General features: G+C 42.4%; 1 protein-coding gene across 2 annotated transcripts in view; it reads left to right on the top strand.

The window, feature by feature from the left end:
- The first annotated feature begins 738 nt into the window (after nucleotides 1–738).
- The window catches only part of MAP2K5 (mitogen-activated protein kinase kinase 5), a 167,012-nt gene continuing 154,086 nt past the window's right edge, over nucleotides 739–13,664 (top strand). For both annotated transcript variants that reach the window (XR_006387787.1, XM_044279370.1), the window contains exons 1-3: nucleotides 739–940; nucleotides 3,505–3,553; nucleotides 7,134–7,201. Coding sequence is in view for 1 of the 2 variants with exons in the window: in XM_044279370.1 (XP_044135305.1) it covers nucleotides 806–940; nucleotides 3,505–3,553; nucleotides 7,134–7,201 (252 nt within the window). In the remaining variant the exon portion in view is untranslated. The remainder of the gene's footprint in view (nucleotides 941–3,504; nucleotides 3,554–7,133; nucleotides 7,202–13,664) is intronic.

Here is a 13,664-nt window from a genome sequence, read left to right as displayed (position 1 = left end):
CATAACAATAGCTTCTGGGTCAACCGAGGCCATAACAATAGTATGTACGGAAGCCTTTTAGGCTGTGTCTAATAGGCTGCCTGTCAGTGTGAAACTGACAGGTATAATACACTACAATACAGAAGTATTGCAGTGTATTATGTCAGCGATCACATGGTCAAGTCCCATAGTTGGACAAAAAAAAAAAGGCAAAAAAAGGTGACATGGTAAAAAAAAAAGAGATGAAAATAATGCAAATATTGTGATCAAAATGCTACATATTCACCAAAATAGTACCAATACAAACACCAGCTTGTCTGACAGAAAACAAGCCCTCACACAGCGCTGTCAACGGAAAAATAAAAAGTTATGCTTCTCATGCATTTGCATTCTCAAATCTGTATTTCCATCTGTAACTCACAATTAACTCCAAATGTGTTCTCCAGGGATCAGCAACCTCCTGCACTCCAGCTGTTCTGAAACTACAACTCCCACAATCCTCCTTTTTACTTCTATAGAGTTACAAGAACTGTCAAGTAAGTGAGCCTGCTGGGAGTTGTAATTTCACAGCTGCTGGAGTGCGGGAGGTTGCTGATCCCCGTTCTAAATAACTAAACAAGTGACACCCAGCACCGGTGTTCTATGCTACACCTTGCCATTCACAAATATGGAGCACATACGTTCACGTGACGTTTTTCCCTTCCTAAATATGGCGACATGTCCGTTGCCCTATTCTTCCCCAATCTTCCGGCTCACAGCTATTTGGTTCCGCCAGTCACACTTTGTCCCCTGAGCCCCTGTACGATGTAACCCGGCCCGGGCCGGGATGCTGTTACTTGGCTACGAGCACCCCCAGGACATGGATAGCCAGGCCTTGGTCATCCGCATCCGTATTCCTGATGGCGGCGCCGTGGACTGGACCGTGCAGCCGACCACACAGCTGCTGTTTCGGGATATCCTGGTAAGAAAGTGTGATCCTGCTGACGTCACAGTGACGTCACACACTGCTTTGAGGCAATCTGTTATGCCCCTGTTCTCACCTTAGAACCCCCCATGGCAGTGGCAGATGTAGTTGAGGTGCAGGGTGGGTGACATCTATATAGGGTCAACTCTGAGTCCCTGCTGCAGAGTGCCCCTCTATATCAGTAGTGTCAGCAGCGTGCCCCTTTACACTGGCAGATTTACTGCAGGTACTGAGAGCTATGGACGATCCATCATGTGGATCAGCGCTTTTGTTGCCCATTTACATGGAGCAATCATCGGTACTGTACATTCAGGAATTGGTGAAGATTCTGGGGATGTTCTAGAAAGAAGGGCTGGTTGTGTGGACCTGTGGCACCTCCGCAGCGCAGCCTAGGGGGTCTGCTGTCAGTCCTGTTGTAGAATCTGCGCATCTGAGACATTGGTGGCATAAATCTAAGATAGGTGTGTTGGACCCGTCACCCGCACGTATTTCTAGAACAAGGGACCACTGCGCAAGCGCGGCCACCCTCCATTCCTTTCTATGGGAGTTTGGCTCGGCTCTTTCTGGAACTCCCATAGAGGGGAATGCAGAGGTGGGCGTGCATGCATGGTGTGCTCTCAATTGTTTTCCTTTGATTTGCGGGGCCCCGTTCTAGAGATGGGTGCGGGCACGGCAACTATCTGACATTGGTGGCATATCCTAGCGATATGCCACCAATGTCTTTGATGACACAACCCCTTTAATCCAGGTTTGTGAACATACCCTTATCACTGACGCCCAGACCCTCTGCTGACCTTACCTTCTACGGTGATCACTGTGTTGCTTAGGTGGCGACAACATAGTCCACCGCTCTGTACAAAGATCCTCTGCGTTCTCATCAGTCCCTCCCCTAATGGGGCCTTGTTCACACATACAGGCTTCGAGATGCTTTTATCTTGGTAGAAAGTCTAATGTATAAAATATCCTAGGAACATCTCGGAGCGTTGCTGAAAAATGGAAAAAACAAAAACCCAGCACCACCGATTGTAGATGGAGTAGTAATGCGTCACTGAACATGTCACCTGGCGTGAGGGGGGTTGTGCATATAGGGTCTTTGTTTTCCCCAAACCATGTTTTTAGTTTGTTTTTTAGCAAATACGACCATAGGTTACATGTTGGCCAGTGGGAAATTATGTAACGCCCTAAAAACACTGCAGGTTTTGTGCTGACTTTTTATGAGCGTTCCCTGGTATTTTTCCAAATCGCAGCGATTGGTGGTTTGTTTGTTTCATTTTTTTCCCCCATAGACATCTCTATAGGAAAAAAAAAACCGGTGTGTTGTCCGCATCCGTAAGTCTGTTCCACGGCTCCCTCAAAAAAAATAGAACATGTCCTATTCTTGTCCGTTTTGCGTACAAGAATAGGACATTTCTGCAGGAGTAAAAAAAAATGGCAGTGTGCACACGCCAGTATCCGTGTTTTGTGGATCTGCGATTTGCGAACCACAAAACACAGCCGTCTGCATGAGCCCTTAGGCTGAGTTCACATTACCATTTATCTTTCTGATCCGTCAGAAGAAAAAAAAAACCGGCTCCTGTATTTTTGCACTTAAAATAACTGATCTGTCTTTTTTTTGAGCATCAGTTGTGTCCGTTCCATCAAAGACCAGTTATTTTTCACGGGAGAAAAAGTCTTGTAAAAAGCAATTTTTTTCTCCTGTCAAAAATAACTGATCGCTGATAGAATTGACACAAACTGATTATAACTGAGCATAAGGCTTCATGCACACGACCGTTGTATGTTTTGGGGTCCGCAAAACACGGATGGCATCTGTGTGCGGAACGGCATTGATATAACTGCCTATTCTTGTCCGCAAGTGTAAAAGTAGTTGACTGGGAAGTAGAACTTGGGGACTGTAGTCGCAGAGGATTTTTTTATTCCTATTAAATAGGATCAACTCTCCCGATCTCACAATATATCAATTTTAGTAAAAACTTGTATTCCCCATAAAATAATAATAATGCTACATTGTGCTGTTCCTCTCTTATTATTCCTGGAAATGTATAAAGAAACTGACAACTGGGTTTTAGTGTTCCCTTGGTCAAATGTATACGTTCACATTGTCCAGTAAGGTCTGTTGGGACACATCCTATTTCCAGGAAGAATATCAGAGGAACGTTACGATGCTGAATTCTAAGCGGCTCCAGAATAGTTATTTCATGGGGAGCACAGTTATTTACTAAGCAGACATGTAAGGAGCGCTGACAGGTCCTCTTCAAGGCCCCAGGCCTTTTTTATCCACGTGCTATCTGCCACACTGACCCATTCATTTCTATGGGGCCATGCATTTTTTTGCAGATCTTGTGCCCGTTCCACAAATTACGGAACATTTCCTATTCTTGCCTGCATTGTGAAGAGATAAAAAGGCAGATTGCACATGGAAGGTTTCTGTATTTTGCGGAGCCCCTGTTATGGAATCAAAATACGGACATGGACGTGTGCCTGAAGCCTAAGGTGGAAATAAAGGTTCTTTGTTAATTTTTGCTGAAACATTGTCTTCTTCTTGTCTCCTTCTTCTCTAGGATGTGATTGGCCAGGTCCTCCCTGACGCTACAACTACAGCATTTGAATGTGAGCAAAATATTATTCTCGTTACAGGAATTATTTTAGGAGCTCTGATACTGGTACATGAATTGGACCTGTCACCATGGAATGGAGATGAATCTGCAGGCAACATGTTATAGAGCAGGAGGAGCTGAGCAGACTGGTATTTAACTTTGTGGGAAGAGATCCAGTAAAACGTGCAATGTACACATTTAGATATCTGCTCTTTCTGAGTTCAGTTGTACACAGGGGAGGTGTTATCAGTGACAGATAATTAAAGGGCATCTGTCAGCAGATTTGTACCTATGACACTGGCTGACCTGTTACATGTGCGCTTGGCAGCCGAAGGCATCTGTGTTGGTCCCATGTTCATGTGTGCCCGCATTGCTGAGAAAAATGATGTTTTAATATATGCAAATGAGCCTTTAGGAGCAACGGGGGCGTTACCATTACACCTAGAGACTCTGCTCTCTCTGCAACTGCCGTGCCTTCTGCACTTTGATTGACAGGGCCAGGTTTGATCACCTTTTCTCTGCCTGGTCCAGTGGAGCAGGCGCAGCAGTTGCACAAAGAGCAGTCTCTAGGTGTAACGGCAACGCCCCCGTTGCTCCTAAAGGCTCATTTGCATATATTCAATTATCATTTTTCTCAGCAATGCAGATACATTTAAACATGGGACCAACACAGGTGCCTTCAACTGCACATGCAACAGGTCAGACAGACAGATGTCCTTTAAGGTCCTATTACACTGACCCATAATCAGGCTGATTATTGGGGGATAAGTGTTTGTGGAAATGTCCATTTTCAAATATTTTCCTGTGTAAAAGGTGTCAAAATCAGTGTTTCTGTGCTGCAGATCGTGCTGTCTAAACAGTGATCAGCTACCCAGGAACAATAAGTCCCTATGGGGACAAGCCGCCCCTGTGTAATCTCTGCTGATGATCAGGCAATTATCAGGAACGACTGGTTTGTTTCTGATAATTGCCTGACTCCTTGGACTGTGTAAATGGACCTTAAAGAGGTTGTCTGGGCTTTTAATATTGATGACCTATCTTCAGGATAGGTCATCAATATCAGATCGACGGGGGTCCAGCACCCGGCACCCCCTCCAATCAGCTGTACGGGAAGATGGCGCATGCAGTGCGCACATGCTGTCTCTCTTCTCTCTTCCTGCTCGCTGCTGTATGTCTATGGGAGAGCAGCAGCAGACAGGAAGAGAGAAGGGAGACGGCATGTGCGCTTTGCATGCGCAATCTCCCTGTACAGCTGATCGGCGGGGGTGCTGAACCCCCGCCAATCTGATATTAAAAAGCCCAGACAACCTCTTTAAGGCCTCATGCACACGACCAGATGCGGTGCGCAACATACATATCCTCAAGATATGGATGACGACAATGTGACCTCCGTATTGCATCTATTTCTTTTGCTGATCCATTGTTTTCAATGGGCGCATGGTCTGCATTTTGCGGCCTAGTATGGAACATCATCCGTCTTTTTGCATAACAGACATATGGATGTGGAAAGCGCGCAGATCATCCATGTGCTTTTCGCATGCGTATGTCCATTCCGCAAATGATAGAACATGTCCTATACTTGGTCACAAAATGCAGACCAGTGGATCCATTGCAGTCAGCGGGTCTGCAAAGAAATGGATGCAACATGGATTATGCGAATCTGCGTTTTGGGGACCACAAAATAAATACGCAAAAAATGCTGTCAATCACTGATAATAGCTGTGTGGGCCGTCTTGAAAGAGCAGAGATTTAAAATGTATAACATTGCAAGTTTTTCTGAATCATTGTGCACAAAACGATATATCGACTTGCTCAGCTCCTCCTGCGGTATTACACGCTGCCTGCAGATTACACGGCATTTTGTGGCGCCAAGTTCCCTCATTCCTCGCCTGGGGCCACACACAAATGATTGGGCTCTACCAAAAGTGCAAAAAAAATCCGCCAAGAAGAGAAATGCACTGTGTAACTAGATGTTCTGCGGGCTTGTATGTTCAGTATGTGTATGGCTGTTTATATGACTTCTATAGCTGTGCTTTGTGTTAGTATGTAGAGTATAATTGGATGTATTGTATACTTGTATGTTTATTATGGATGTACTGTGTTATTGTGTTTGTTTGGCCTCCTTCTGTGTGTTACATTGGGTGAGATGGTATGCTGAATACTTTACCATCCGCAGCTACAATCCACTGGAGATTTTCTTATGCCCTTACGTCCAAATGGGGCATATACGCTTGGTGTCTTTGAGACGACCCCTTTCATAAATGTGGTTTCTGCAGGGATCTGCCCCATTTTCTGTCTGCGCCAGTCTTTACACATGACGCTCCCTGTCTGCAGGTCACAAGCCTGTAACTCTGAGCACTTTAGCAGGCTGGTGTCTTTTATTACACTGACGGTGTATGGATTGTACACAGTGTCTGTACAAGAAGGAAAGTTATCCGCGGCATCAGGTCCCAATTAGTGGCCGTCCCTCAGACATTGTGAATATTTACTGTGGCATGGTGAGAGTCTTAATTTAAGTTTTTACTGCATCACTTTGTTTTCTATGTACTAGATTTTATTAGGTGACCTCCTGGGCAGCTCCTAGAAATTTCTGATGGAAGCTGAAACCGTAAAAAGAAATAGGTTGTGCAGCTATGTGTATAGAAAAGCTGTGAAGCGCAAGCTGGAACCGCAGTTAAGTCGCTTCACTGAAGTTGCTTTGCCCAGCTAGACTAATTCACGTTAGTTTAAGATGTCTGTTCTATTTGCGTTATACTTCTTTTACCGGTTAGGCTCCGTGTACACAGTTGTATTTGTCATCCGTGTGCATTTTTCGTGGAGAGCACTCTGACCCATTCATTTCTATGGGGCCATGCACACATCCGTATGGCACAACATGTCCTATCCTGGTCCGTGTTACGGGTGAAAAGAGTCATTTCTGTTGATGGTAGGGGGAAAAAATACAGAATGCACACCGAAGGTATCCATATTCTGTGGACCTGTGGTTTGCGGACCTAAATACGGACATAGCCGTGTGCATGACTCCTAACATTGTAATAAACCGTATTGTAAAATTAATTTACACAATGCCAGAAGACAGCATTGAAAATCGCAGTTGGAATATATGGAAATATAGGTCTTTCCCACCCAGGTTGCACAGTAGGTAAAGAAATAGTTCTCGGGAATTTTCCTAGAATGCGACTTTGTAAAACTGCAGTTTTACAAAGTTGCATTCTAGGAAAATTCCCGAGAACTATTTCTTTACCTACTGTGCAACCTGGGTGGGAAAGACCTATATTTCCATATATATGCTGTCGTGTTAGGTACAAGTGGAGGTCTAACTGTCTGAAGCCTAACCTTAACTGTGTTGGGGGCCCCCAGGTCACCACTGGTTATATTTCATTAATAGTGGCACTGCCTGCCTTGTCGTGCCCTATGAAGAGTCGTCCCCCCAACTCCAGGGATTGTAGCTGCTGGAGAGGTAGTGATGGAGGGACTGGGTTAATTTACAAGCGCCTCTTATAGATGTGGGGTATGCACGTAGACCCCTACTTATGCTATAAATGTATTTTGGGTCTTTAATTCCTATTCTACCTTATGTTTTGATTTTGAAGATGAAGACGAAGATGGTGACCGGATTACTGTCAGGAGCGACGAAGAGATGAAGGCTATGTTGTCATATGTAAGTATTTCCATGGAAAGCCTGGTAAGCAATATTATGATATACGTACATCAGTGGAAATTTTCCATCTTGAGTTCTTGTAGTATACTAGCCTTCTCAATATACGGGAACCCTAAAAAAAACTAAAAAACATCCGAATTGCCCCCTGAACACAAGCCCAGTGCACAGTGTGAGCGAAGAGATTCTGAATTTAATTTAAAGGGGTTGACTGCTTTGGTAAGTCTTAAGTCCATCATTTTCCAATGCATTTCTTATCTCTTTTTTTCCAACCATATTAACTATGTAACTATCATTTTAACCTCTTCAGGACACATGACGTACCGGTACGTCATGATGCCCTGCTACTTAAGGACACATGACGTACCGGTACGTCATGTGTTGTTTCGATCACTGCCGCCCGGCTGGCAGTGATCGGAACAAGGTGCCTGCACAAATCATTGAGCAGGCACCTAGGCTAAATGCGCGGGGGGGTCCCGTGACCCCCCCATGTCGGCGATCGCAACAAACCGCAGGTCAATTCAGACCTGCGGTTTGATGCGCTTTTTGCCGTTTCTGATCCCCGCGGTCCCTGACCGCGGGGATCAGAAACTTTACAATGCCCAGAATATATATGTTATTCCTCCCCCTGCACCCCTGAATGATATTATGTGGGCGGGTGGTGCAGGGGGAGGGTTGCGGGCGGTGCGGGAGGCGGGCGGTGCGGCAGGCGGGATCGCGATCCCCCGCCCGCCTCCCATTGCGTAATCGTTGGTTTCTAGTGGGTATACCAGGGTGCCAGCACATTGCTGGCACCCTGGTATAAACGGCTGACATCGTTGATGCGATGTCAGCCGTTTAACCCTTTCCATACAGCGGTCCGTACGGACCGCTGTATGGAAAAGGTTAACAGCACAGGGAGCTCCCTCCCTCTCCGATCGGGGGGCTGCTGTGCCTTTGCAGCCCCCCGATGGGAGAGGGAGAGAGCCCCCAGACAGCCCCCCGACACCCCAGTCCTTACCCTTCCCCGTCTGCGAAGTTGTGGCAGACGGGGAAGGTTCCCATGGCAACAGGACGCCTGCTCAGGCGTCCTGCTGTCCATGGTGCTGAACAGATCTATGCTGAAAGCATAGATCTGTTCAGTGTAAGTAAAATACAGTGCAGTACCCTATATAGAGTACAGTACTGTATTATATAGACATCAGACCCACTGGATCTTCAAGAACCAAGTGGGTCTGGGTAAAAAAAAAAGTTTAAAAAAGTGAAAAAAAAGTAAAAATCAAAAAACACATTTATCACTGATTAAAAATGAAAAAAATTAAATTCCCTACACATGTTTGGTATCGCCGCGTCCGTAACGACCTGATCTATAAAACGGTAATGTTACTTTACCCGAACGGTGAACGCCATAAAAATAAAAAATTAAAAACTATGATAAAATAGAAATTTTGCCCACCTTACTTCCCAAAAAAAGGTAATAAAAGTGATCAAAAAAGTCGCATGTACGCCAAAATTGTAACAATCAAACCGTCATCTCATCCCGCAAAAAATGAGACCCTACTTAAGATAATCGCCCAAAAACTGAAAAAACTATGGCTCTTAGACTATGAAAACACTAAAACATCATTTTTTTTGTTTCAAAAATGAAATCATTGTGTAAAACTTACATAAATAAAAAAAAGTATACATATTGGGTATTGCCGCGTCCGTATGGACCGGCTCTATAAAAATATCACATGACCTAACCCCTCAGGTGACCACCGTAAAAAAATAAAAATAAAAACGGTGTAAAAAAAGCAATTTTTTGTCATCTTACATCACAAAAAGTGCAATAGCAAGCGATCAAAAAATCATATGCACCCCCAAAATAGTGCCAATCAAACCGTCATCTCATCCCGCAAAAAATGAGACCCTACTCAAGATAATCGCCCAAAAACTGAAACAACTATGGCTCTTAGACTATGTAGACACTAAAACTTTTTTTGTTTTAAAAATGAAATCATTGTGTAAAACTTACATAAATAAAAAAAATTGTATACATATTATGTATCGCCGCGTCCGTGACAACCTGCTCTATAAAATTACCACATGATCTACCCTGTCAGATGAATGTTGTAAATAACTAAAAAAAAAAACTGTGCCAAAAAGGTATTTCTTGTTACCTTGCCGCACAAAAAGTGTAATATAGAGCAACCAAAAATCATATGTACCCTAAACTAGTACCAACAAAACTGCCACCCTATCCCGTAGTTTCTAAAATGGGGTCACTTTTTTTGGAGTTTCTACTCTAGGGGTGCATCAGGGGGGCTTCAAATGGGACATGGTGTCAAAAAACCAGTCCAGCAAAATCTGCCTTCCAAAAACCGTATGGCATTCCTTTCCTTCTGCGCCCTGCCGTGTGCCCGTACAGTGGTTTACGACCACATATGGGGTGTTTCTGTAAACTACAGAATTAGGGCCATGAATAATGAGTTTTGTTTGGCTGTTAACCCTTTCTTTGTAACTGGAAAAAAAATATTAAAATGGAAAATCTGCCAAAAAAGTGAAATTTGGAAATTGTATCTCTATTTTCCATTAAATCTTGTGCAACACCTAAAGGGTTAAAAATGTATGTAAAATCAGTTTTGAATACCTTGAGGGGTGTAGTTTCTTAGATGGGGTCACTTTTATGGAGTTTCTACTCTAGGGGTGCATCAGGGGGCTTCAAATGGGACATGGTGTCAAAAAACCAGTCCAGCAAAATCTGACTTCCAAAAACCAAACGGCGCACCTTTCACTCTACTCCCCGCTGTGTGGCCGTACAGTAGTTTACGGCCACATATGGGGTGTTTATGTAAACGGCAGAGTCAGGGCAATAAAGATACAGTCTTGTTTGGCTGTTAACCCTTGTTTTGTTAGTGGAAAAAATGGGTTAAAATGGAAAATAAGGCAAAAAAATGAAATTTTCATATTTCATCCCCATTTGCCAATAACTCTTGTGCAACACCTAAAGGGTTAACGACGTATGTAAAATCAGTTTTTAATACCTTGAGGGGTGTAGTTTCTTAGATGGGGTCACTTTTATGGAGTTTCTACTCTAGGGGTGCATCAGGGGGCTTCAAATGGGACATGGTGTAAATAAACCAGTCCATAAAAATCAGCCTTTCAAAAACCAAACGGCGCACCTTTCACTGTACGCCCCGCTGTGTGGCCGTACAGTAGTTTACGGCCACATATTGGGTGTTTCTGTAAACGGCAGAGTCAGGGCAATAAAGATACAGTCTTGTTTGGCTGTTAACCCTTGCTTTGTTAGTGGAAAAAATGGGTGAAAATGGAAAAATAGACAAAAAAATGAAATTCTCAAATTTCATCCCCATTTGCCAATAACTCTTGTGCAACACCTAAAGGGTTAACGACGTATGTAAAATCAGTTTTGAATACCTTGAGGGGTGTAGTTTCTTAGATGGGGTCATTTTTGGGAGTTTTCTATTATCTAAGCCTCACAATATGACTTCAAACCTGAACTGGTCCATAAAAAGTGGGATTTTGACGATTTCTGAAAATTTTCAAAATTTGCTTCTAAACTTCTAAGCCTTGTAACATCCCCAAAAAATAAAATATCATTCCCAAAATGCTACAAACATGAAGTAGACATATGGGGAATGTAAAATCATCACAATTTTTGGGGGTATTACTATGTATTACAGAAGTAGAGAAACTGAAACTTTGAAATTTGCAAATTTTTGAGATTTTTGGGTAAATTAGGTATTATTTTGTGCAAAAAAAATAATTTTTTTGACTTCATTTTACCAGTGTCATGAAGTACAATATGTGACGAAAAAACAATCTCAGAACGGCCTGGATAAGTCAAAGCGTTTTAAAGTTATCAGCACTTAAAGTGACACTGGTCAGATTTGCAAAAAATGGCCTGGTCCTAAGGTGTAAAAAGGCTGTGTCCCTAAGGGGTTAATAAACTTACTAATATCTGTTTATCAGAAGATCTCTCCTATTTTCACTCCTTGAAGAGCCACATCCTCCCCCATATCTGCAGCGGATATGACCAGACATGATGTCATTTTGCAGTGTTACGCTACCTTTACACTTGCGTTGTTAATTCCGGTATTGAGATCCGGCAGAGGACCTCAATCCCGGAATTGAACGGATCTGTTTTGATTTTGCTCATTATAAAGCATCCGTTCCGTTAGGATGTAATTGTGTGAAATCAAAATGGAAAAAGAAAACTGGATCCGTCACTAAATACATTAAAAGTTAATCGGTGAAAGATCCTTTTTTTTTATTTTTAGGCTCCGTTTTTCCCAGTTTTTATGACCGGACACAAAACCGCAGCTTGCAGCGGTTTTATGTCCAGTCACAGAACGGAAGAAGTCCTGATGCATCCTGAACGGATCTCTTTCCATTCAGAATGCATGTGGACCAAATGGAAACAATTTTTCCCGGGATTAAGATCCTCTGCCGGATCTCAGTACTGGAAAACAACAAAGCAAGTGTGAAGCAGGCCTTACACAATAGAGGTCGCAGCGTGACGTGTCTGGTAACATATGTCTCCATCTGCGTCCATTATATAGGCGGTAGTAGCGTGCAGCCGGACTATATGGCTGTCATAACAAGACGGCTTCTCAATGAGTGAAACCAGCGCATAACTTCTGATAAAGACAAAGATAAGATCAAGAAAGTGTTTAAAGGAATAGCTCACTCTTATGTAAAACAGGACCAGGTGCTCTAGGCCAGGAAAACTGTATCACCCTTACAGATAGGATTAAAAAATGAATATGTTAAATTGGACTGGCACTCTGTATGTGTGGTAATATGGAATAAATACAATGAATGATATAGTAAAATATAAGTGATCACAATTTAATTCATAAACATAATATAATACAATAAAATACACAATACAATAAAAGCATATATACGCTAAAAATTAGTAGATGGCAGCACTGGCATGTATTGATACCTTTGTTAATTCATATAATGTGGTTAGTATCTTGTAATAAGCAAAAAGGTTGGATAAAGTAGTTATCCTTTCAATCACATTAGAAAGTCCAAAACAATCCCATGCAGGTGTAAAGTCCAATAGTTGTATGGCTTGTGCAAAGGATTCAGCACAAATGTATTGGCTCCTAGATAGCGATATATAGCAGTCACTGAGATATGATACTCCAGGCAAGAGAGTTATATCAAATCTTACCTTGAGCCGGCTGGAGTGAAAACAAACAGTCACTCACGTGTATAATGCAGATAATCCCACGTTTAGAGGTTTATTGTGTTAGGCGCCGGAGCAATGTGGTCTATGGCATGCTGCGGTGAACGCTGGGATGGTGCGGTCTATAGCGTGTTGCTGGCTTGGCCGTCTGTGTCACAATGTGTGCTGCGTCCCACGTGGTTCGTGACATACCTCCAGTCCGGGACTTCAACAGAGTATCGCGTGACCTGGTATGCGGCAGTCAGAGTACCAAAGACTATGCTCGGCGAAATCTGGATAGAGTTGTTCACTGGAGCGCTCCAGTAGTTGCAAAGAAGGCCTTGATTCTGATGGGAGTATATCAGCTGGTTACGCCAGACGCGTTTCGGGGACCTCTTCCCCTTCCTCAGTGGCAGCTGATCTCCCAAAGTTTGGAATGAGTTTATATAGACTGCATAGAGAGACATAAAAGGTGGTTTGGATTCTCAATTCCAGTTTTTTGCTCTTTGTTCCATTTATCATAGGTACTTGCAAAAAGCGGTATGGATTTTCAATTTCAATGTTCCATTTATCATAAGTGCTGTTCTGTGCAATATTGATGCGATAATTTAAAACATTATTTAGTTAAGACTTAATTGAATATTTGTTAATAGAATATATTAGATGAATATAATAAATAAATGCTGCAATGTTAGTTTAAAACAAATATAAAAATATGAACAGACAAATACTAAACAGGTCATTAAATTGTTATATATAATATATAAATATGTATATGCACATATATGTGAATAGTTAAAATATGTATATCTCTATATACATATATATATATATATATATATATATATATATATATATAGTTGAAGAAAAAATGGCGGCACTGGTGCTTAAAATTACAAAAGGTAGGGTGCACGTCCCAAGGGGAATAGGCTTCTTACCCCGTTAAGTAAATCCGGAAAGACGAGAGGCACTCCAATGATAAAGAAATAGTGAACCTTTATTCACCCAGGTGCAACGTTTCGGCTCTGCTATTGAGCCTTTCTTAGCTAATATTGGCACCTACTGACACAGGATAAAATAATTGGTTCATTTTTACCATTAAAACCAAAAATTACATACACTCGAGCACAAAATTTAGGCTTAAAAATTGCACCTTCAGTTAAATATAATCCTAAGAAAACCACTCTAACTGGAAATTGGATGAATCTTAAAGGATTCTACAGATGCGGAAAATGCCAAGGATGCAAAACTACTAAATTTGCATGAAAAACTACTGACATAATTTCATCACAAAATACCTTCTCT

This window comes from Bufo gargarizans, chromosome 2, assembly GCF_014858855.1.
Source record: "Bufo gargarizans isolate SCDJY-AF-19 chromosome 2, ASM1485885v1, whole genome shotgun sequence".
Taxonomy (NCBI): Eukaryota; Metazoa; Chordata; class Amphibia; order Anura; family Bufonidae; genus Bufo; species Bufo gargarizans.
This window is presented reverse-complemented; position numbering and strand designations above follow the sequence as displayed.